The 21,285-nt window shown below is 62.2% G+C and overlaps 3 protein-coding genes across 6 annotated transcripts in view; 1 reads left to right on the plus strand and 2 right to left on the minus strand.

Moving 5' to 3' along the window:
* ESPN (espin) overlaps nucleotides 1-16,069 on the plus strand; it is a 33,835-nt gene extending 17,766 nt beyond the window's left edge. The window contains exons 6-15 of the mRNA XM_070474209.1: nucleotides 1,311-1,512; nucleotides 2,403-2,671; nucleotides 5,331-5,492; nucleotides 5,583-5,775; nucleotides 7,048-7,074; nucleotides 8,210-8,355; nucleotides 8,439-8,702; nucleotides 13,584-13,663; nucleotides 13,756-13,767; nucleotides 15,192-16,069. Of these exons, the coding sequence (XP_070330310.1) occupies nucleotides 1,311-1,512; nucleotides 2,403-2,671; nucleotides 5,331-5,492; nucleotides 5,583-5,775; nucleotides 7,048-7,074; nucleotides 8,210-8,355; nucleotides 8,439-8,702; nucleotides 13,584-13,663; nucleotides 13,756-13,767; nucleotides 15,192-15,339 (1,503 nt within the window). The 3' untranslated portion in view covers nucleotides 15,340-16,069. The remainder of the gene's footprint in view (nucleotides 1-1,310; nucleotides 1,513-2,402; nucleotides 2,672-5,330; nucleotides 5,493-5,582; nucleotides 5,776-7,047; nucleotides 7,075-8,209; nucleotides 8,356-8,438; nucleotides 8,703-13,583; nucleotides 13,664-13,755; nucleotides 13,768-15,191) is intronic.
* LOC139037476 (uncharacterized) lies at nucleotides 10,145-15,797 on the minus strand. Its single transcript, XM_070474214.1, has 2 exons — nucleotides 15,571-15,797; nucleotides 10,145-12,385 (listed from the first exon to the last, which is right to left on the minus strand). Exons 1-2 carry the CDS (start codon nucleotides 15,795-15,797, stop codon nucleotides 11,632-11,634), a joined length of 981 nt encoding a protein of 326 aa, XP_070330315.1. The 3' UTR covers nucleotides 10,145-11,631.
* A 202-nt stretch (nucleotides 16,070-16,271) lies between the features above and the next one.
* Nucleotides 16,272-21,274, minus strand: TNFRSF25 (TNF receptor superfamily member 25). 4 transcript variants are annotated; one of them, XM_070474213.1, is made up of 10 exons: nucleotides 20,634-21,274; nucleotides 19,960-20,077; nucleotides 19,632-19,766; nucleotides 19,089-19,256; nucleotides 18,946-18,999; nucleotides 18,121-18,176; nucleotides 17,922-18,015; nucleotides 17,680-17,717; nucleotides 17,046-17,226; nucleotides 16,272-16,862 (listed from the first exon to the last, which is right to left on the minus strand). In XM_070474213.1, the coding sequence occupies exons 1-10, from the start codon at nucleotides 20,676-20,678 to the stop codon at nucleotides 16,540-16,542; spliced, it is 1,212 nt and encodes a 403-aa protein (XP_070330314.1). In that variant the 5' UTR covers nucleotides 20,679-21,274; the 3' UTR covers nucleotides 16,272-16,539. The 4 variants fall into 4 exon arrangements, with proteins under 4 accessions (XP_070330314.1, XP_070330313.1, XP_070330312.1 ...); XM_070474212.1 differs by having other exon boundaries at nucleotides 17,922-18,029; nucleotides 18,921-18,999; XM_070474211.1 differs by having other exon boundaries at nucleotides 17,680-17,714; nucleotides 17,922-18,176.
* Nucleotides 21,275-21,285: the final 11 nt, after the last annotated feature.

A 21,285-nucleotide genomic window follows, 5' to 3' on the forward strand; every position in this document is an offset into this window, starting at 1 on the left:
ACACTTCACTAACTTTTAAAATATTTGTTGCAACATAATGAGGCAGGAGGTACTGTTACTCCCACTTACTGATGAAGAGTTTTAGGTGCAGACAGAAAGGACAAGGGACAGAAAGGTCATGCCTGGAGCTAGTAAGTGGGGGAGATGAAATTTGAAACCATCCCCCCAGGCTGTAAAGCCCTTGCACCTAACCTCTGTTATCCCCGGGTCAGGGCTGGGCACCCCTGGTGCCCACTGCTGCCAGCCAAGGAAGGCTTGGCAGCTTTAGGCTGCCGCCCCAGCTCAGCTCCTATGGTTCCCCATGGCTCATGGCTTGGGCAGCAGGGCCTGGCCCCGCTGAACCAGGTGGGATGGGGAGGCGCTTGTCCCCTCACTAGGCGGGCCCAGCTGCGTTGTGACAGATCCAAGCCATGGAGGATACTGGCCCAGAAAAGGCAAACACTCCTGCAGAGCCCCTAATTATGGGGCCAATGAGCGTGGCTGCTGAGCTGTTACCTGGTGCCAGGCCTGCCTGCCATTCCCGGGGGGCCTGTGACACTTCTCAGGCAGGGAGGGGACTCAGGGCAGGGAGGAACAGGCCTGGGCTGGAGGCAGCGAGCGAAGCAGCAGTCTTGCCGGCAGCAGGGCCAGCATGGGCAACGTAAGCAGAGCCCCCACCCTAGCCTGCTCCCAGGCGGGAGGGTCAGGCCGTGGGCAGGGGCAGGGGCAGTGGTGGGGGATGGCTGAGCTCAGGCTGACCTCCTCTAGCTCAGCTAGGCCACCCCAAGCCCCACCCTTTCCCCAAAGGCTCCATCAGGAGACTGGGGCTGGGCTGGTGATGGAGTTTGCTCCAGGCCAGCAGGGAGAGATGGGGGTTGCTGGCCCATCCTGGGGGATCAGTCTTTCCTGCAAGTTGTGGGTGCTGTGCACCCCTCCCCTATCTCCAGCTGCTCAGATGTTCTTACCCACTCAGTGCCTATGCCCCCTTGCTGCACTGGAGCCTGGGCCCTCTGCCCGCTGGTGAGAAAGAGGAAGGCTGGTGCCATGCGTGCCCTCGCTTGGAGTCCAGCCCAGCGCCCTCTCTTCTGGCGGTCCCCATCCCTGAGTTGAGACCAGCCAGGGCTGGGAGTTTCCCAGGAACCCACGGTCCTGCTGTTGGGGGGCTGGGTTTGAATCTCAGCCTGGGAAGAACCTGAGAAGAGACCTTCTCATGACGGGGAAGGGAGCCCAGAAAGGCAAGTGGCTTGACCGAGGTCACACAGCAGGACCCCGGCCCAGAATGTGCTGGTCTTTGGGGCAGGATTGCCCTTACGGCCTCCTCTCCCACTCAGAGTGTGGAGCACCGCGTGCTGTCCCGGGATCCATCCGCTGACCTGGAGACCAAGCAGCCTGACTCAGGCATGTCCTCGCCCAATACCACCATGTCGGTCCAGCCGCCGAACTTTGACCTCAGTTCGCCCACCAGCACCCTCTCCAACTACGACTCCTGCTCCTCCAGCCACTCGAGTGTCAAGGGCCAGCGCTCTGTGCGTGGTGAGTGGGCCTGGAGGAGGTGGGAGGGAGAGCAGATGAGAGCCAGCCCAGTGGGCCCTCAGGGCCACCCCTGGACCTACTGTGCCCGTGGCTGACACCAGAGACTGCCCAGGTCACCAGGAGGGGACGCTGCTTCTGGTGAGGACAGGTGGCACTCATGCTTGTGTGTCCATCACAAACGTGCCTGTACATCCACAGGTACCCTCCCACCCACAGAAGCTACATGCACCCCACTTACAATTCATCACACAAGTTCCCCAGACATTACACATGCCTACCCACACTCGAGTGCAAACTTATACAGGTGTACACACAATCTATAAATATGAATACAGACATGTGCCCACACCTATACTACCTGCACACACTCATAGACCCCAGGTCTAATGCAAACACACTCATAAGTACAAAGAAGCATATATGCACATTCGTGAACACACATGAATGCACACTCGGGCAGATGCCAGGCACGTGTGTCCACACATGCGGACCACGCCCTAGCTTAGGTGTGATGCCGGATTCAGGCCACCAGGTGGTAGCCTGCAGAGCTGACGGGCACCCTGCAAAGCTGGGGTGTGGCCGTCCATACTCCTGCCACCTGCCTTGCCAGATCTGTCCTGAGGAGCCACCCTCTGCCCTCCAGGTGGCTCTGCCCTGTAAGCCCATCCTAGAGCCCAGACCCTCTGCCAGCTCCCCTCCCACCTGAGCACAGTGCAGGGCCAGGGTGGGCAGGGCCAGGGTGATGGTGGACCCACAGTGGAGCCATGCATGCCAAGCTCCACTGGAGCCAGCCTCCCCCAGTGGCAGATCATTTCCAGGCAGAAGAGGGGTCTCCAGCTGGGGGTCAGCCTTTCTGAAAACTCCCCAACCCATCTTTCCCTCCCTCTCAGGGGTTCCCTGCCCAAGAGCAGCAGACATACAGAGCTACATGGACATGCTGAGCCCAGAGCCGGACCTGCCCCATGGCAAGGTGGAGAAAACCAAAGCACCACCGCCACCACCCGGCTTCCCTCCACCACCCCCACCCCCAGGCACCCAGCTGCCCCCACCCCCACCAGGCTTCCCAGCTCCCAAGCCCCCTGAAGGGCTAAAAGCTGCTGACATCTACCTGCAGACGAAGAACAAACTCCGACACGTGGAGACTGAGGCCTTCAAGGAGGTAGTGAAATCCCCCCCCCCCCAACATAGCCTGCCTCCCTCCAGATCTGGGAGGGGGCTGATGGGGGACGGTGGAGGCCAACGGCTAGTCCGGCTCATGGGTACAGGGCGAGGGATGGGGGTCCCTGGTCCAGTGGCCTGTTCAGGAGTCAAAACTTCTGCTCAGTTCCATGGCGACCCAGGGCTGGATGCTGGAGGCAGGGAGACAAGGAAGACATAGCTACCACTCTTTGGGGAGATGGGGAGCAGGAGAGGCATGAAGGAACGTATACCCTGATAGCCATGCCTCTCAGGAGCTGGATCCTCACCCCATCTTGCCCAGAGGAGCAGGGTGCTCATGGAGATGGCAGAGAATAAGTGTAAACTGCCTCCCCACAGACCCAGCTCTGGGCACAGGGGGAGAATGGCTCCCAAGGGAGTGTCTTCCAGGTGGGAGATGCAGGCAGTAGTGAGGGTGAGGGTTGGAGGAGGGTGGAAGGGAGCACCAGGAGGGAGCACCAGCAGGGCTCAGCACCCTCAGTAGTGGGGGCTGGTGGCAGGGGGTAATATGGAGGCTGGCTCCCCAGTTTGAGGCTTCAGCTCCCAGGTGAATAGACAAGCCGGTCCTAAGATGGGGTCTCTCCCTGGGGAGAAGCAAGCTAGTGAGGAGGGGCTGAGTTCAGGGGGGGGTGCTCTGAGTGTGAGGGACCCATGATGCAGGGCCTGTAGGATTCTGGCCAAGGCTTTGGAGCAGGGGAAGGGACAGAGGGCTGGCGTGGACAGCTCAGAGTCCTGGGCGGCGCGGAGGCCCGGAAGGAGCCCAGGAGTTCTGGCCAAGAGGAGAAAACGAGGCTGGTCTGAGAGGGGAGGGCCCCTGAGACCCCAGGTGACTGAGTCTGGGGTAAAGAATAGAGCCCCTCTAAGGCCCTGTAGGAGCCTTAACCTTGTAGTTCTCTCTCAAGCCCAAAGCAAGCTCTCCAGAGCCAAGCTCAGTAACCAATTCCCACAGGTGACCCAGGTCACACGACCACCGGGTGGGGGAAGGGAAGGATACAGTCCCTGCAAGGCCACCCGCCAACCCGCTTCTTGCCACCTCAGACCAGGCCTTCGGTGGCTTCCCCTTTCATCTCTGGAAGGTGGAGGGGGCCCAGGAGAGGCCTGCAGGGTGCCTTGGGCCAGTAGACTTTCCCGGCCAAGCAGGTGGGCTCCGCTCTCAGCCCCCAGCCGCAGGACGGGTGGCCCGGCCCCGCTCCCTCCCCTCCGCTCCCCTGAGCGAGCACCAGGACTGCTCGGTCCCGCGCCCCTCCCGGGTGTGTGCGTGCCCGGTGGCAGGCGCTGGGCCTCTCCACAAAGGTCTCTTTGTATGCTCCGCGCCCCCAGCCGCGGCTTTTTCCCTGACAGCCGGCAGGAGCGGGGTCGCGGCGTCCGCGCCTCGGAGCTGCAGGGGGCGCTGAGGGGGCAGGCCGGCCCAGAAAACGAATCCTGCGGTGTCGCGTTTCCTTGCAACGTGAGCCCTGCCGGGTGGGGCTCGGAGGGTCCGGGGCCACCGGGGCCACCGCGGGGACGCGCGGACTGAGGGTGGGGCAGGGGACAGCCCCTGCTAGGTGACTTGGCCTTTGGCCCCTCCACCTCTTGTCTTTCTTCCCGGGCTGGGCTTTGTGGGGGTCGGCTGCGACAGGGCGGGCCGCCCGCGCTGTCACCCGAGCCCGCACTGCCGCCCCCGAAACCCGAGTCTCGGGCGCGAGTGTCGGTGTCCCTTACGCAGACCGCGATGGTTTCCAGATGCGGGAGGGGAAGAGCGGGGGCGTGACCCCGAACCCCGGGGGACCAAACATGGGGGTGCCCACGGTGAGGTCCGAATTGCCTCTGGAGGATGGAGGCTGGGGTGCTCAGCGCGAAGCGAAGGGAAAAAGGTGCCGCGGGGACGAGACCACATCTGGCCCGCAGGATAGGCACGGCTGCCAGGTTTGGCCCAGCAGTTGGCGACCCCCTCCCCCGTGGCATTCCCGACTGTTTGGGGGGTTTGGCCGGGGATTGGCAGGCTCTGGGTGATGTCAGGACGACAGAGCTCTACAGCGCTCGAGGGTGAGGGTGCGGTCGGGCGGGCGGGCGGGCGGGTTGGGCTGTAACCTGAGAGGAGGGATCGGGTAGCGCAGGTGTCGGGTCGTTGCGGCCCCCACCGCCAGGTGCACAGCGGGGGGCCACCGGCACGGTCGCAGGTAGGAGCAGACGCCGCCCCGGGCCAGCCCGCCGAGGGCCCTGGGCAAACAGGAGCGCAGCAGGACGCGGGCTCTCGAGTGGGCTTCCTCGGTGTGGGACCCCCGCAAGAAAGGCGCGCGGGGGACCATCTGGGGGCCGCTGTGAGGCTCAGGCCCTGGCGCTGCCGAGGCCGGGAGCTACCCCTGCTTCGGGCCGCCCCTGGCGTTCGGGCTGGGTCACCCCGTCCCCGGGCCCGCCCCTTCTAGCCTCCGTAGGGGCTCCTGCGCCCCTTGGCCGGCGCCCAGAACCCCTCCCTGTGCGGCCAACCAGACCTGCCCTTTCACCGAGGCCCCGGGTACCTTCACCCCTATCCTCTCTCTGAGAACAGAAGGGTCGGGGACCGTGAGCCCTCGGAAGGTGAAGCGCCGGGAGGCATAAGGGACGAGTGCCCAGGGCTCACTCCGCCCGCTGTCTTCCCGCAGCCCAGCTCCCGCGACGGCCGCAACGGGCTGCGGAGGCAGGACTCCGGCCGCAAGCCCCGCGCCTTCAGCAAGCAGCCCAGCACGGGGGACTACTACCGCCAGCTGGGCCGCCACCCCGGGGAGCCGCTGGTCGCACGCCCGGGCATGGCGCACAGCGAGGAGGTGCGTGCCCGCCAGCCCGCGCCCGCCGGCCGCCCGGGACCCGGCCGTGCCGCCCGCGTCTCACTCGCTGGCCCCTCGGCTCCCCCGCAGGCGGCGCTGCTGCCGGGAAACCACGTGCACAACGGCTGTGGCGCAGACCCCAAGGCATCCAGGGAGCTGCCCCCGCCGCCCCCGCCTCCGCCCCTGCCGGAGGCCCTGAGCTCACCGCCACCTGCTCCGCCTCTGCCCTTCGAGGGCTCGGGCCCCGGCTGCGGGCAGCGTCGCTCCTCTTCCTCCACTGGCAGTGAGTAGGGGCTGGTTGAGGGGTGGAGGGCGGCGCTGGCCCTGAACGGGGAGGGAAGCCTAGACCACCCCCTCCCCCAGCTGCCACTGTCCTGGTGCCTCCTCTTTACCTACTTGATCTTTCTGCAGCCCCTACCCCAATGAGGACTTGACCCTAAGGGAAGGCTCGGAGTTGCTTCAGCTCTTGTCAGAGCAGGACTGTGCTGTGTGATCTGGGGCAAGTCCCCTGCCCTCTTTGGTCCTGCCCACTGCCTCTGGCCCAGTAGGGAAGGCCTCCCAGCTCTGGTGGCAGGCTGGTGCTAGAGGGAAGCTCAGAGAAGTAGAATTAGCTTCAAGGATGCAGTGTTGCTGGGCAGACTTCTTCCTGCCCCATATTTCTCAGGAGTGACTCTTCCACTCCTGGCCACTTTCTCTTGTTCTCCCGAGCTAGCCATTATACATTCCCAGGCCTAGCTATAGGAGATAAGGCCAGCTGTCCATCATACCCTGCCCTCCCCCTCCTGGTGACACCCCTGAGCATCATCCTTTTTAAAGAGCTAGACCAATGACCAGGATTCCCTGGCTTCTTTTCTGAAATGTGGGGCCACCTGCATGTCAGGGCCCCCAGCAGGCCCAGGAGGTGGTATCTGGGTGCTGATGCTTCCATTCCAGCCTCAGTGGGTGGCGGAGATGCCTTCCTCACCCAGCCACTCGGTGCCAGGATCGTGGTTAAAACCACCATCCAAAGCTTCATCTCCCTGACTAGGGCATGAGAGGCTGCAGTAGGATTCCAGGTAGGGCCAGCCTGGGCTCCTTGGGTACCTATGGAGCCACAGCCCCTGCAGACTGGAGCCATGGTAGCATGTTCACCATCAGTTGCGCCTCCAGCTTTGGGGTCAGTGTCTTCCCTTGGCAGTGTGGAGCAAGGCTGAAGCTAGGAACAGAAGAAAAATGGACTCTGGGCTTCTCCAGACACCCCTTTGCAGCAGAGCCTGGGCTGGGTGCCCTATCCCAACCAATGCCAAGATTGAGGCCCTGGCAAGGGGGGCCAGGGCCCGTGGCAGCCCAGCCCAGCTCTCAGAGCACCAACAAAGCTGAGAACTGAGCAGACCACCCTTGTGGAGCCCCAGCGCAACCTGAGCCAGGGGCAGATGGACCACAAAGTTCCTCCTCTCCCCGGCCTCTCTGAGCATCTCCCTCCCTCCCCTCCTCCCGCTTTCCCTGCTGTCCTGGCCTCACCCCAGCCCTCTCCCTCCCCTAACTTCGCTGTCGCTTCTCTCCTCTCCGTCCCTAGAAGTGAGAGTCCTGAGACACAGGAAGAGTGAGTAGCTGCGTGCGCGGCTCCCGGCAGAGGCGCAGGGGCGGGGCTCAGGGCAGGCTCAGGATAAGTCGGGCTGGAGGGGCTGGGGGCTCGAGGAAAGGACAGGAGGAGGGGCCGGCAGGTGAGGGGTGCCTGACGCCACTGGCTGGACTGCCACTACTCCCACCTGCGCGTGCGCATTCTGTGCGCGGCTGACGGTGTAGCCTAAAGAAATGAGCCGGCAGCCGGCGCCCATCAGCACTTTTTGTCTTTTTTCCCCCTCCCACTACTGGGCTCGGGGATCCCCAACCCCGGGGACCTCGAAGCTGTTCCCCCTTTTTTCCCCCTCACCGAGTCCTGACCCCTCCTCCGGCTCGAAAGACAACCCTCGTCAAACCCCGGTCGCAGGCCTCGTTGGAAAATGCAAACTCCACTCCACGCATTTGCATGTCATCCGCTTGGCCCTTCTTCCTAAGTGCCCCCACCCCATGTCCTTAGTTAGGGCTCGGCTCTCCTGGGGCCGCCAGAAGTGAGCTGCGCTTTGCCATAACTGTGCTCCGGGCTTGCAACCAGTGTGTCTGCGCGGATGTCTGTCTGTGGGCGTGGGGGGGGGGGGTGGGTGGGAGGGGGCCGACCAGGCTGTGGGATCCAGGGTCCAGTGTCTAGAGCCAGGGAAGCCCCAGGTGACTCAGTCCAAGGGTCACTGGGCTTTGCTGATGCAGAGAGGGTCAGAGGGGAGACTCCACCCTGGTCGGGCTGCGCCAGGGAACCCGGGACAAAGGTCAGGTGGCTGGCCCCAGGTAGTGTTTTGGAGCTGGGCAGTCAGTATGCTGGGCGGAGACATTCACTAGAGTTGCCAGGGCAGGCCCAGGAGCCATCATGAACTCCCAGGGGCCTCCGGGTGGGGGCCCCACACCCCGTGAGTAGGGCCGGGAGGATGGTGGGGCCGCACTGGCTGCCAGCCGAGGAGGACCCGCCTCTGGGGTCCCCGAGAGCTGCCGGGGTGGAGGGGCAGGACCTGGAGAGCTGCCCTCTAAGCCCAAGGGAAGGCCGGGCCCGCCCTGACTTGGGGAGGCGGCAGCAGAGGGCAGGTTGGGGGGCGGCGGGGCTGCGGGCCCCACAACGGGCCAGCGTCTCCTCTTCTGCCTCCGCGCAGGCACCAAGTCTTTCAACATGATGTCCCCGACGGGCGACAATTCGGAGCTGCTGGCTGAGATCAAGGCGGGCAAGAGTCTGAAGCCCACGCCGCAGAGCAAGGGGCTGACCACGGTGTTCTCCGGCAGTGGGCAGCCGGCCTCCCAGGTAGGAGACGCGACAGGCGGCCCCGCCCCGGTTCCCCTCTCTCCCGTTTGCCCAGCACTCAGCCCCGCCGCTTCTATCCGTAGCTGGAATCGCCGCTGCCGCCGGCATCGCCGGCACCGTCACCGGCCCGGAGCCCCACCCCGCCGGCCGTGGGGTCCCAGCCATTGCTCAATGGCAGCGTGGCGCCGGCACCGCCCGCCACCCCTGCGCCGGGAGTGCAGCTGGACGTGGAGGCGCTCATCCCCACGTACGACGAGCAGGGCCGGCCCATCCCCGAGTGGAAGCGCCAGGTGATGGTGCGCAAGCTGCAGCTGAAGATGCAGGAGGAGGAGGAGCAGAGGCGGAAGGTGGGTGGGGAAGAGCTTTCCAGAGCGCCCTGGGGTCTGCACCTGGGCCCCTCGCCTCTCCCCCACACCATCCCCCAACCTGCTCGGGCCCTTTCAGCCTCAGACCGCTCCCATGACCTTTGGGGAAAAGCAAGGTTGGACCCCCACCCCTCTCCTGGGACTGTTCCCAGTCTCCACCGCCAGCACTACCCCCACCTCCTCCCAACTGCCTGTCCCTTGATGAGAAGGCAATGTTTATCAAGCTCTAAAGTGCCCTCAAATCGCTTGTGATCTTGTTAACAGGACTATTGTGGTTCAGGTCCTCTGGGTGGGGCTGGGCTTCTTCTTCCAACAAGCTCTCAGGTGAGGCTGACTCATCCTAAGGACGGCAGGAGGCTTTTGGTCAGAGTCAGACTGCCCTGGGCCCCTTTCCTGAACTGCCTCATCCAGCCTCAGGCTTCTCATCTGTCACCATCACTGGCTGGCAGGATAGTTTGCCCTTCATCTGCTGAACAAACATCCCCTGGGCGTCGTCTTGTTTATCGCACACTGTTGTATCCACTGGGGACTCACAGTGAATATGTCAGGGCCTGCTCTTAAGGTGGCTGTGGTGGTGGTGGGGGGGTGTGTGTGTCAACCAATAAGCAAACACAGCACCTTAGTAGCATGATAAATGCCCCCAGGGAGACAAAACAGGTCAAATGAGGAGGTGCTTTACTGGGGAGGGCGGAGGACTGGGGCAGCCTGAGATCCACCATCCTATTAATACTTGGGTTTGGGGGGGACTTGCTGCTGCTACTGCTGCTAAGTCACTTCAGTCGTGTCTGACTCTGTGTGACCCCATCCCTGGGATTCTCCAGGCAAGAACACTGGAGTGGGTTGCCATTTCCTTCTCCAATGCATAAAAGTGAAAGTGAAGTCACTCAGTCATGTCTGACTCTTCGTGACCCCATGGACTGCAGCCTACCAGGCTCCTCCGTCCATGGGATTTTCCAGGCAAGAGTACTGGAGTGGGGTGCCATTGCCTTCTCCGAGGAGAGGAGAAAGTGATGTCTAAGGTAGGCGTGGAAGATTAGGAAGAAGGGGACAGAGAAAAGAGTGGGGCAAAGAGCAAGCAGGAAAGACAAGGGCGGTCTGGGAATCAGAGCCGGTGTGGTGGCTCCAGCTCAGTACTACCCAAGGGGCGGAGCTGGAGATGTCAGTCCTGGTCAGGTCACCAAGGCCTGGCTTTGAAGAAAATGGACTTTCTTCTAGAGCAGTGGGGAGCCTGGGAGTGGGATTGAGTAGCCAAGTGGCTTCATCATTTTTTTTTAAACTTCTATTCAATAAGTATCTATTGAGTGCCAAGTGAAAGCCAAGTAGTGGAGTACACATGTACATGTCACAGTATCTACCTTTAAAGCACTCACCTTCTGGCAAGGGAAGCAGGTATATAGAATTCAGGGAAATAAACAACAATAGAAACCAGCCAAAACATAACTTTATGTATAGATGCTTCTTTCAGAGTTGTGGCATTGTCATATTTGTATGTGGGAAACATGGTCCTAAGTGGGACGGTACTAGCCAGGATGGATTGGGACGCCTGTGAGGTGATGGCAGCCCTTCCCCCCACCCTGCTGGAAAAGCGTAGAATGAGGAACAGATGAGACTCTAAGAAAGTGCCTGGCGAGCCTAGCTCTATCAATTGTGTTATTCTAGGAGTCAGAGTGGGTGGGAATAGGAGTGGAAGCCACGGGCTCTTTAGCAGCCTCTCATTCAGCAGCAAAACCGATGGCCTAGACAGGGAGGGCTTGGCTGCAGGGGACTTTGATTAGGGGGGTCATCTGTCTGGAGTGAGGAGCGCCCTCGCTGGGATCTGGCCTCAAATCGCAGACCTTGGATGGGGAGGGAGAGGACTGCTGTCTGTCGCAGCTTCCACGCCTTTTGCATGTTCCTTCGGTGGTGTAATGAGCGACCAAACCAGGTGTGGAGACCCCATCCGCCGGCCCTGCCTCTGCAACAGTGCCCAACGCCCAGCTGTGTGTCTCTGCCAGCGACCAAAGCGGACACTGCCCAGCGCCTGGAGCGGCAGCCTGGGCCGAAGCCTCGTCCCAGCGTACCGCCGGCCAGGCGCAGCCCGTCCCTGCAAACGCAGCCCCGCGGAGCCATTACACCACCCAGGACATGCAAATGGCGCCTCCCGGCGACCGTCGCGGGAGCCGGGCCAGAGGGAGACGCGCCCCCCTCCCCTCTCTTGTCTTCCCCGCCTTAGCTGACGGCCGCCAGCTCGTGCTGCTACCCCCGCGAGGGCTGGAGGTACTCCCGCGAGCACAACGCCATCCTCGGGCCCTTCGGGGAACTCATGACCGAGGCCGACATCCTTCGCATCGAACAGCAAATTGAGAACCTGCAGGTGCTGCACAAGGCGCAGAAGCTGGAGGCGCGCCTGGAGCAGCTGGAGCTGGAGCTGGAGCAACTGCTGCCCATCTCGGCCGCCCTGTCGGCGCCGCGCTTCACCGTCGACCCGCGCCGCATGCACGGCCACGCCGCCAGCCTGCCCGCCTGGTGCAGCAAGATCTCCGTGCTGCTCAAGAGCATGGCCTCGCTGCTAGCCGCGCTGGGCGGACGGCCGGCGCACCCGGCCGAGCTCCTGGCTGCCGACACGGGCCAGCCGCTGCCGCCGCTGACTGACGCCCCCTGGCGGCCGGGCCCTCTCTGCCTGGGCCGCTCGCATTCGCTCAGCTGGTGCCGCGAGGCCGTGGCGCGCGAGATCCTCGAGTGCGGCGTCTCTGTGCGGCACCTCCGCGCCACGTACGAGCGACGCGCCCAGGGCTTGGAGACCCCGCGCGGCCCGCGCCGGAAGCTCTCGCTGCCTGCCAGCGCGCCGGACCGCGAGCCCATCCTCGAGGAGGACTACGTGGCGGCCAGCCCCAGCGAGCCGAGCACCGCCGTCGCCGCCACCGCCAACGGCCTACCGGCCGCGGGCGAGCCCGTGGGCGTCCTGGATGCGCCCGAGGCGCCGGGCCGCCAGGCGGCGCTGCCAGGGCCCGAGCAGCTGGCGCGCAGGCCGCCGTCCACCACCGAGCTGCGCGGCGTCCAGGACTACATTGACATGCGCAAGGAGCGCATCGTTTACCTCTTCCTGGAGCACTGGCGCAAGTGGACCTTCCGCGGCCCCGGGCACCACGCCCAGGTGCGCCTGCGCAGACTCCTGCCCCGCGTGGTGGCTGCGGGCGCCGGCGTCGACCCCGGCCCCGAGGCCGCTGCTGCCTCCCGGCCGCCGGCGGGCGATGGCCCGGACGGGCGGCTGCTGCGCCTGCTGAGGCAGCGGCAGGTGGTGGGCAAGCTGCTGGGCCACTGGCGGAGCCTGATGCGGCAGGTGCCGGCGCGCCAGCCCCGCGGCCGGGCCCTGGCGCACGGCTTGTACTGGCCCGAGCACTTCCTGCCGCCCCTCGACGGCGGCGCGCCCCGGCGCTACGACAGCCTCACGCTGGACCTCTTCATGCTCGGCTACTTCCAGCTGCTTGAAATGGGCCTGAGCCGCGAGGAGCGCAAGTTCCGCCACCTGCTGTGCTACGAGATGTTCGACCGGCTGGGCAGCCACCCGTGGGAGCTCATCCGTCTCTTCCACCGCGTGGTGATCGAGGAGGTGGAGGCCGGCCGGCGCAGCTGGAGCGACGGCTTCGAGGACCTCAGACGCCAGTTCTTCGAAGACAGCCCGGAGGCTGAACCGGCCCGAGGAGAAGAGGAGGAGAAGGAGCAAAAGGAAGGGATAGATAAGGATGAGTGGGAACCGATGAAGGAGGCCAGCACAGCTCGGGCAGGGAATTGGCCAGAGGGGCAGCCCGAGGCGCCGGCCCCTGCGCGGCTGCCCCCGCCTTCACCCCCGCCTGCGCCTCCCCCGACGACGGTCCCTCCTAGTTCCGAAGACCCTCTGGAGCTGGTGTCTGAGATGGGCGAGTTCAGCAATGAGGACATCTGCCGGTACATCGACCGGAGCTTCTCCTTCTGGAAGGAGAAGGAGGCGGAGCTCTTTGATATCTGAGACACAGGATCCAGAATTTACCCTCAAGTGTCTTAACCTGGGCCTGGATGCCTGTCTGATCCCCTCTAGAGGTCAGAAGCGGCAGGAAGAAACCAGGACAGGATGAGTGGCCTTGGAAAAGCCAGAGTGTCTAGGACCAGGCTGTCTCAGCCTTCAGTGGCCGACTGTGGGGTGTTGGCAGGAATCGGCAGGGCAGAGCACAGGGTCAACCAGGTGTCCCCCTCTGACTCTGCAGCAATGCCTGGCTCCGTGTGGAGCCAGGTGGAAACAGCAGCCCCTGTGAGCGGGGGACTGTGGGTCCCCCTTGGGGCCCTGTGGCTTTCATTTTTCACTGGAGTTCAGAGCGACCTCTTTGGCTGAGGTCAGGGGAGCCACATGTGCAGTGTTCATTTGACGTGTCCAGACTCTTTCTCCTCTGTAACATGCAAGTAATAAAACTCTTTGCTGTAAGCTGCCTGTGTTGGATCCTCCCCGCACGGTGTCATTGCAGCCGCACAATGAGCTGGTGTCTCCCCCCTTTCAGAATAGGATAGGCATGGGCCAGAAGTTCCTTCTCAGTGGCACCAGGGACCAGTCTGAGCCTCTCTGAGCTGGCAGGAACTATGGAGGCCCAAGTATGAGTCTGCCCAGAGATTCTGGGTCATGGGCCTGGAGCCATCTATCCACCCAACCCTGTGGGGGAATCTCTGCTGCTCTTCTCTTCTTCTGCACTCAGCCCTTGACTCTCTGGTGCCCCCTCTAGGACACAGGGGCCTGAGTCTTCATCCATTTGCCCTACAGAAGGGTCTCTTCCTGCAACCTGTTGTCCCTGACTCAAAGAAGTCCCCTGGGTGGGGGTGCTGGCCCCATCTCCCAGCCCATGCTGTGCTGTGTTGCAGGAGGAGCAGGAGGAGGCCTGGCTGGCCAGCATGCCTGCCTGGAGGCGGGACATCCTGCGGAAGAAGCTAGAAGATGAGAGGTGAGCTCTGGAAGACGCGGGGCTCAGCAAGGTGTCTTGATTGTGTCCCTGAGGTGGTGGCACCAACCAACGCTCTCTCTTTTTTCTTCCAGGGAGCAGAAGCGGTGAGTGTGGGGCTGGGCCCAACCTGTGTCCCTTCCCCCCATCCAGTCCCAGTCCTTTCGCCTCTTCATCTAGGCCCATCGTGAGCATTTCCCCTTGTCACTCAGCCCTGTTTGCACAGCATCTTTGCTCCCAATAATGCCACCAGACATTAGTAGCTTATCCACTGCCCCCAAAAGTCTAGCTCTTACGCTGTAATAACCTGTACCCCCAATTACCCAGTTCTCTCCCATTAACCTAGCCTCTGTGCCCTGCAGTTAATCCAGCCTCGGTATCAATAATCTAGAGCATCTGACCCTCAATTATTTTTTAAACAAAATGTATGTCCCTCAATTCTTTAGTTTTTACCCCTAGTAATCTAGCCAAGTGCTGATAGAGATATCATTTGAGCCACAAATTTTCTAGCAGCCACAGTGAAAAAAAATAAAAAGATATGAGTGAACTTAATAGTATATTTTATGTAACCCAGTGATAGTAATTATAAAAATTGAGATGTCTTACACTCTTTTTTAAAACTAAGTCTGCGAGATGCAATGAACATTTTGAGCCTACAGGGCATCTCAGTCCCAACATTTCAAATGCTCAACAGCCACACGTGCTTAGTCTTAACGGGAACAAAGATGCTGATGATGCTGAGCCTCATCACCAGCACAGATCTAGCCATATTCTAATAACCTGTCCCCAGTTACCCAGCGCCTATCTCCCAAAAATGTGGTCCTTCTTAGCCACACATGCTTAGTCTTAACGGGAACAAAGATGCTGATGATGCTGAGCCTCATCACCAGCACAGATCTAGCCATATTCTAATAACCTGTCCCCAGTTACCCAGCGCCTATCTCCCAAAAATGTGGTCCTTCTTGGCCACACATGCTTAGTCTTAACGGGAACAAAGATACTGATGCTTAGCCTCATCACCAGCGTAGATCTAGCCATATTCTAATAACCTGTCCCCAGTTACCCAGCGCCTATCTCCCAAAAATGTGGTCCTTCTGCTACCCAGCAGCCCTACCCCCAGTCCCAGGAACTCAGGTTCTAGCCCCAATAACTTCATGCTCTTTCCCCACACCACCCCCTCCTCATCCTCTGTCACACTGTGTCTCAGCACTTGTTTCCAGTAACACCCGGTCAGCAATAACCCAGCCACAGTCTCTCACTCACCCAACTCCTATGTGTTCCACCCCACCCCCACCCCCGTGACCCCAGTCTGCCGCTAGTCAAGCCCATCTGTCCCCAGCAATCCTACCCACATCCCTCCTAACCCAACCCAATCCCCTTCTGCCCCTACAACCCGTGAAACGAGTGCCTCTGTCCTCAGCAACCCAGCCCCTGCCCTTAGTAACCCCACTCCTTGCCACCGCTGACCCCTCGTGGGGCCTCGCCCACCCTCTCACCCTTGCCCGGGGTTCTGCCCCCACCCCATGCCTAGGAAAGAGGAGGAGAGACAGAAGCAGGAGGAGATACAGCGGGAGAAAGAGCAGTCGGAGAAGCTGCGGACGCTGGGCTACGACGAGAGCAAGCTGGCGCCCTGGCAGCGACAGATCATTTTGAAGAAGGGGGACATCGCTAAGTACTAGACGCAGCCTCGCGAGCTCGGGGGTGCCCCCAGACCCTGCCCGGCCTGGGCGGAAGGGCTGGGAGCCGCGCCGCCCTCCCCTCCTGCGCTGAAACCCTTCCTTGACCCCGACCCCGCCTCCGCATCCTCAATCCCGGGCGGCACTGGAGCGCGCCAGCCGCCTCCGCCGCTCAGAAAAAGTGCCCAAGCTGTTGACGCAAAAAAGATGCTGCTTATTTGCATGCCTACTTACATATATTTGCATGTTCGTTGAATGTCAAAGTGTGCAGAGCTCTTCCCGAGCTCCGAGGGTGATGACTTTGTTTTCCTGCGGGGAGCGCGCCCGGCTGCCGCCCCCTCCCCCGCACCCCGGAACCCACGTCGCTGGCGCATCCTGGGCGGAGGCAGGGCCCACGCTCGGGGAAGGGGTTTTCCTCCCTCCCTGACCCAGATCGGCGCCCGGCCCAGCCCCGGCCGCATTTCCCATCCCCGCCGAGGGTTTCCTCTCAGTCATGTTTACCAGAAACGATAAAAACTGCAAACTGCCCGTCGTAGGAACGGAGTTGCCGCTCCGGGCGCCCCACCACCCTCAAGTCTGCGCACCGTCCCCAGCCAGGCCCCGCACCTCCCCGTACCCTTTCACTGCCCTGGTGGAGTGAGCGGAGGACAAGGGACCCTAAAGCTGTGTCTCCCAACTGCTGCCTCCTGGATCCCCGCCATCTCGCACCCCCATTAAAGCTCTCTCAGCCGCCCGGGGCCCATGCTCACTCTCACTCGCCGACACCGCGACTTCCTCTCCTCGGGGTAACTGGGCCACGGCTGAGCGGGAGGGGCAGGCTTGGGATGAGGGTCACACTGGCCTTTGCCGTGGGTGGCAATAAGACTTATGGCCCTTCAGAAACCAAGTCTGGGCCGCTTAACACCCCCAGCCCCGCGGAAACACCAAGCTGTAGCTTTTCTTCATAGATTTAATACCTAGGCCTCAACCAAACACAGGCCGAGAAACAGCTGAGAAGCCTCGACGCCCGCCTGATCCTCACTGGCGCTGCCTCGCCTTAACTGGACCCTGGGGGCGCTCAAGGGTGAGGCTGGCTGGCGCTGCTACGCAGAGCCATGCCAGGGGCTTAATAAGTGACATTAAATGTCTACACGCATAAGTAACCGTACTTAGGGCTTCTGCAAGGGCCACCAAGAGCCCCGAAGTGGCGGGTGGGCCCCGGCGTCACGAGCCGCGCTGTAGGCGGCTCCGCAGGTCCTCGGCGCAGCCGTCCAGCCCCATGCGTTCCAGGGCCGCATAGACGGCGCCCAAGCCCGCATGCTGCTGCTGGCGCCAGCGCTTGAGCATCTCGTACTGCTGGTCGCGGAAGCGGCCGACCTCCACCTCCACCGCCTCGATCTCCGCCTCGCGCAGCCCGAGCGTGCGCACGAACTCCTTCCAACGCCGCGCGGGCACGGCGTCCATCACGTCATAGAGCTGCGGGCCAGGCTGGAGCGTGGCGGCCGCCGAGCCTATAGGGAGCGCCGGCGAGAGCGGGGGCGACGGGCCTGCGGGCAGGCCAGAGAAATCCAATGGAGGGTGCGGGCAGGGGCCAGGGACAGGGGCCAAGTAGGGCAGGAAGGTCCACCTGGCCCATTAGGGAATGAGGGCAAGTGTCCACAGGAAACCAAAGCTTATCACCTCAGATTCAGGAGAAGGGGTCAAGCTCTCAGGCCACTGAAATCCCTTACCAGGAGCTCTGCTGGGCAGCTGGTCCCAGGACCATGTGGCCTCTGGGCAGGGCGCCTCCTGCGTCTGCGGAGAGCCAGAGGTCCAGCCGTGGCCTACCAACTGGACAGGACACACCTTCTCACTGCTGCTGGGTGGCACCAGAAGGGCGGGGCCACTGTCCGGGGGTGAGAGATTGGTGGTCTGGAAGCCAAAAGAGACCCCCGGGTCAGCCTTGCTTGCTTAGCAAGGCTCCTGCCTGTGCCGGGGTCTCTGAGCAGGAGTGGGCACCCCTGACTCAGTCAGTAGACACATCTCCCATTCCACCTCCCCTGGGCAGCTGTACCCTCTCACTGTGACCCAGGAGAGGAGCCCTGTCCTCTACCTAGAATGCCCTGACCCTGCTGCCCGCTTCTTATTCCCCCAACCCTGGCATAAGCCTCCTGTTCATCCTACTGAACTGAGCACTCCTGTTTACCTGTCTGGACCCTGTAGGCTCAGAGCTACTCAGAGATGCTCTCATTCACTGATAACTTGGCCCATGTGTTTGTTAGGTCTCTTCAGTGCCTGGGATCCAAGTTATAATAAGGCCCAAACTTTCAGCTCCAGAAGACTTGCTCACGCTCCTCCCAGAACACTAGCTACTGAGAATCTCACCTGTAGGGGGGTCAGGACCTCCACACCAGTGTCATCTGCTGAGAGACACAGAGAGTCTAATGAGCAATCAGGCAAGGCACTTGAACCTGGGTGCTAGCCCAGCTCCTCTTGGGTTCCCCTGCACCCCACTCCCATCACTTTCTGCCTCAGTTTACCCACCATAGCCAGGCCCAATGGGCTGTGGGCTACCCATCCTGACCCCGGGCCTCTCAGAATGTGTGTGTGTTCGTACGTGCACTTACTGGGCCCCATGGCCTTGCAAGGATGGCAGCGGCGGTATGTGTAGGTCAGGGTGGCACCAAGCAGGAGTGGAACCACCAGGCCTGCCACGAGCACCTGCACCCAGAACACTGAAAGAGCAGCTGGTGGGTGGTAGCCATCCCCCGACCTCCCCGTGGCCCATCCCAGCTCTCCCACTGGCATTTCCAGTTCACCACATACTCTGCCTCCAGCCACAGACAGCCACACAGGGCTCAGGACAGCTCCCAAGGGTGCTCCTGCAAGGGGAGGGGGAAATGGGTGGAGGGTGAGGTACACACTGGGAAGGACTGCTCAGGACCACCCAACATCTTCTCCACCCTGGAGGCCCCACCCTCTTGAGAGTCTCACTCTACCCAAGAACGTTCCCAAAGTACTGCTGAAATGTCACCAGTGTTCACGCAACAGCAACACCGCTTATTGAGCGTCTTTAAGACTAGACAGAGGGGCACTAAAGTGTCAGCTCTGGGATTTGCCTGTTTTGTTCCCTGTTGTCTCCCTAGTACCTGGAACAGTGTCTGGAAATAGTAGATACTCAAGAAACTTGCTGAGCAATAAGTGACTAATCACCCCTTAACCATAGCCCCGGGGGAGCCTATTAACATCAGTCCCTCCCCCCCCCCCCACCCCATTCAGATGGGGAGCCAACAGATTGAAGAGGTGAAGTAACTTGCTCGAGACGCTTCAAGGAACCAGGGAGAGATCTTGAGCCTCAGCCCAAGTTTTGAAACTACATTAACGTGACTCTCTAAGTGACAAGGTAACATAGGGCCGGAAGGATTATAGAGGAAAGTATGACATAAAGTAGAGACATGCCCCCTTACTTATCTGACGTAAAGTGAATTCAGATTTCTCTTTGCCATTCAAAGTGTGTCTGAAGGGGGGCCCATCTACCAGAGAACTGAGTTCACTCTTCCCCGCCCCTCGACCCCCACTCTGCTCCCAGCCTCCCTTCCCCCAGCCCCGGGCAGCCAGGAAGTTACGTGGGACAGGACACGCAGTTCTTGCCATATTCATAGAAGCCAGGCAGGCAGGTCCCACAGTGGGTGTCTCTGCTAGAACCTATGGTCCAGGAGATGGTGTGGGTCAGGATGGAAGAGGAGGAGGCGGGGATGGGGTGGGGTGTGGGAGCCCAGAATGAGGGTACTCACAAGGTGTCTGTGTGTGCCGGTGCAGGGCCCCACAGTCTGTGCATGGGTGGCAGCGAAAGGGGGAACCAAGCCGGCACTGGCTGACCATGCAGTCCATGAACCAGCCTGGCCTGCAGCCACAGTGGGTGTCTGCCACTGCTGAGCAGTTCCTCAGGGCCATCTGGGGGGCTGGTGGGAACAGGGGGTTGGGGAGAGCAGAGGCTGTCAGAGCCAGAGACCCCCACAGAGAGGTGGGACAGGTCCCCTGAAGAATGGAGGTGCAGACACCAGAGACAGGACGGCCCCCAAAGTGAGAGAAGTGTGGGGATCATCACAGACCAGAGGCTGGGGCACAGAGACAGGTCACCAGGATGACGGGGCTCACAGACATCCTGAGGCAGGACCAGGGTGCAGGCACCCACATGGCGTGGCCTGCGGTGGCATGGGGTGGGCACAGGGGCCTCCTACCCAAAGGCTGGGCTCGAGTCAGCACTGCCTTCAGAAAGACCCTGGCCAGACATGTCCTCAAGCACCCCCCACCCCCAGTACTAGGCAGCCCCTCACCCAGCTCATCGCAGGCCTGGCAGCGGGCACAGCGGGTCTCGTAGTGGTTTTCCCGGGCCAGAAAGGTGCCCTGAGGACAGGGGAGGCAGATGGCCACGCCACAAGGCTTTGTGCAGGGGGCCTTCAGGTAGTGCCCTGTGGAACCCAGTGTGGGGTCAGCCAAAGAGGGCTTCCACCTTCCCCTCCCCCCTCTCTGGCTCTACTTTAAGCCTCCCCTCCCCTCATCCCTAGCCTGCCTACCTCTACTCCCCAGCCCCACCTGACCCTCACCTGTCTGTGGTTAGCCCTCACTTCCTCTCATTTCCCTCCCACCCCTTCAGCCCCTCACCTGCTGGACAGCCCTTGCAGCAGCCCAGACCAGTCCGCTTTGGGAAGCTGTGGCCGCAGTCACACCGGGGGCTGGGGGTGCTGGCCCGGGCACCCAGCAGCAGCAGGAAGAAGAGAGCCTAGGGGACAGGGGCTGCTAGCTCCCAGCCTGGCTGCCCAGGCGGGGGCCTCTCTCTGCCCAGTCTCTCCCACCCCAGCGCTTGCCCTCAGGTTCTTCAGCAGAGGAGGTGCCCATGGGTCGGGGGTGAGACTGACTTCCTTCCCCTGGGTACAGACAGGGCTTGGGAGGAGCAGATTACAGGCTTCCTGCCAGCCCCGCATGTTGCCCTGCACCTCGGAGGAACCAGGCAGCCCCACCCCCACCCGTGCTTGCGGTAAGGTGGGGGACCCTGATCTTTCTCTGTCGGGATCCCCCAGACCCCTCTGGCCCCTGACATGGTGCTTCCTCTCGGCGGAAGGACCCCGCCCCGGCTGAACCGCTAACTCGCTAACTCGGTCGGAAGATGGACCCAGTCCCCAGGGAAGCCAGATCAAAGACATGCATTCCCCTACCCTCCCATCCCCTGTCCCCTTCCTCTGCCGCCCCGCGGTCCCCTCCCCCCGCGTCCCCTTCCTCCGGCGCAGGGACCCAGGCGCCGGCAAGGCTCGATGCCATGCCCCTGCGACCCTACTCACCGCCGCCGCCGCCGCACAGGTCCCGGGCCACGGCCGCGGTTCCATGGCCCTGGGCGCCACGCTGGGCCCTCGACCCGACCGGGCTTCCCCCGCTCCGCCCGCCGCGGGTGGGGCCCAGCCCGGCGCCCTCAGGCCCGCCCCGTCTGAAGAGCCCGCCTCGGGGGTGGGGGCCAGGGCGGGGCTGCCGAGAAGGGAGCCCCCTGCCCGCACCTGAGCTCACCTGAGGCAGCTGGTGGGCAAGGTGAGCATAGCGAGGGGCCGCGTCCGGGTCCCAGAGACTACCTCTTCCTAGAGAGGCGCTCTCTTCTCTCCGGGGCTCAGAGGCACCCTCAGCCATGAGGGCTTGGGCCAGAAGAACCCAGGTGGGAGACCCAGCCTCCCCACACAGGGCATGACCCTGCCCTGGAAGGCAGTCCTAGGGGGCCCTCACAGTAGCCTGAGCCCGTGGCCCACCCTGGCGCCAGCTCAGAGGGGTGGCTTGGGATAGGGCCCTCCAGGGCCCCATGTGGGGAGGGCACCTGGTGGGGGTCCCTAGTGGTGGACTTCATGGCTGTTGCAGGGGACAGGGCTGACCTGGGGAGTACTGGTCAGGCGACTTCTGCCCCAGGAAGTCCATTCTGCTCCCAGTCTCGCCCAGCAGTGGCCCACCACA

This window comes from Odocoileus virginianus, chromosome 11 (assembly GCF_023699985.2).
Source record: "Odocoileus virginianus isolate 20LAN1187 ecotype Illinois chromosome 11, Ovbor_1.2, whole genome shotgun sequence".
Classification (NCBI taxonomy): Eukaryota; Metazoa; Chordata; class Mammalia; order Artiodactyla; family Cervidae; genus Odocoileus; species Odocoileus virginianus.

Excerpts from the sequence above, each read along its gene's own strand:
- LOC139037476 (XM_070474214.1), bottom strand. The coding sequence starts at position 15,797 with ATGCGGCCGGGGCTGGGCCGGGCGCCGATCTGGGTCAGGGAGGGAGGA. Across the intron at positions 12,386-15,570 it reads CAACGAACATGCAAATATAT|CCTCCGGGCTGTCTTCGAAG; the intron begins GTAAGTAGGCAT and ends GGGCCGGTTCAG.
- TNFRSF25 (XM_070474210.1), bottom strand. The coding sequence starts at position 20,678 with ATGGAACCGCGGCCGTGGCCCGGGACCTGTGCGGCGGCGGCGGCG. Across the intron at positions 19,000-19,088 it reads CCGGCACACACAGACACCTT|GTTCTAGCAGAGACACCCAC; the intron begins GTGAGTACCCTC and ends CCTGGACCATAG. Across the intron at positions 17,718-17,921 it reads TTGCAAGGCCATGGGGCCCA|CAGATGACACTGGTGTGGAG; the intron begins GTAAGTGCACGT and ends TGTGTCTCTCAG.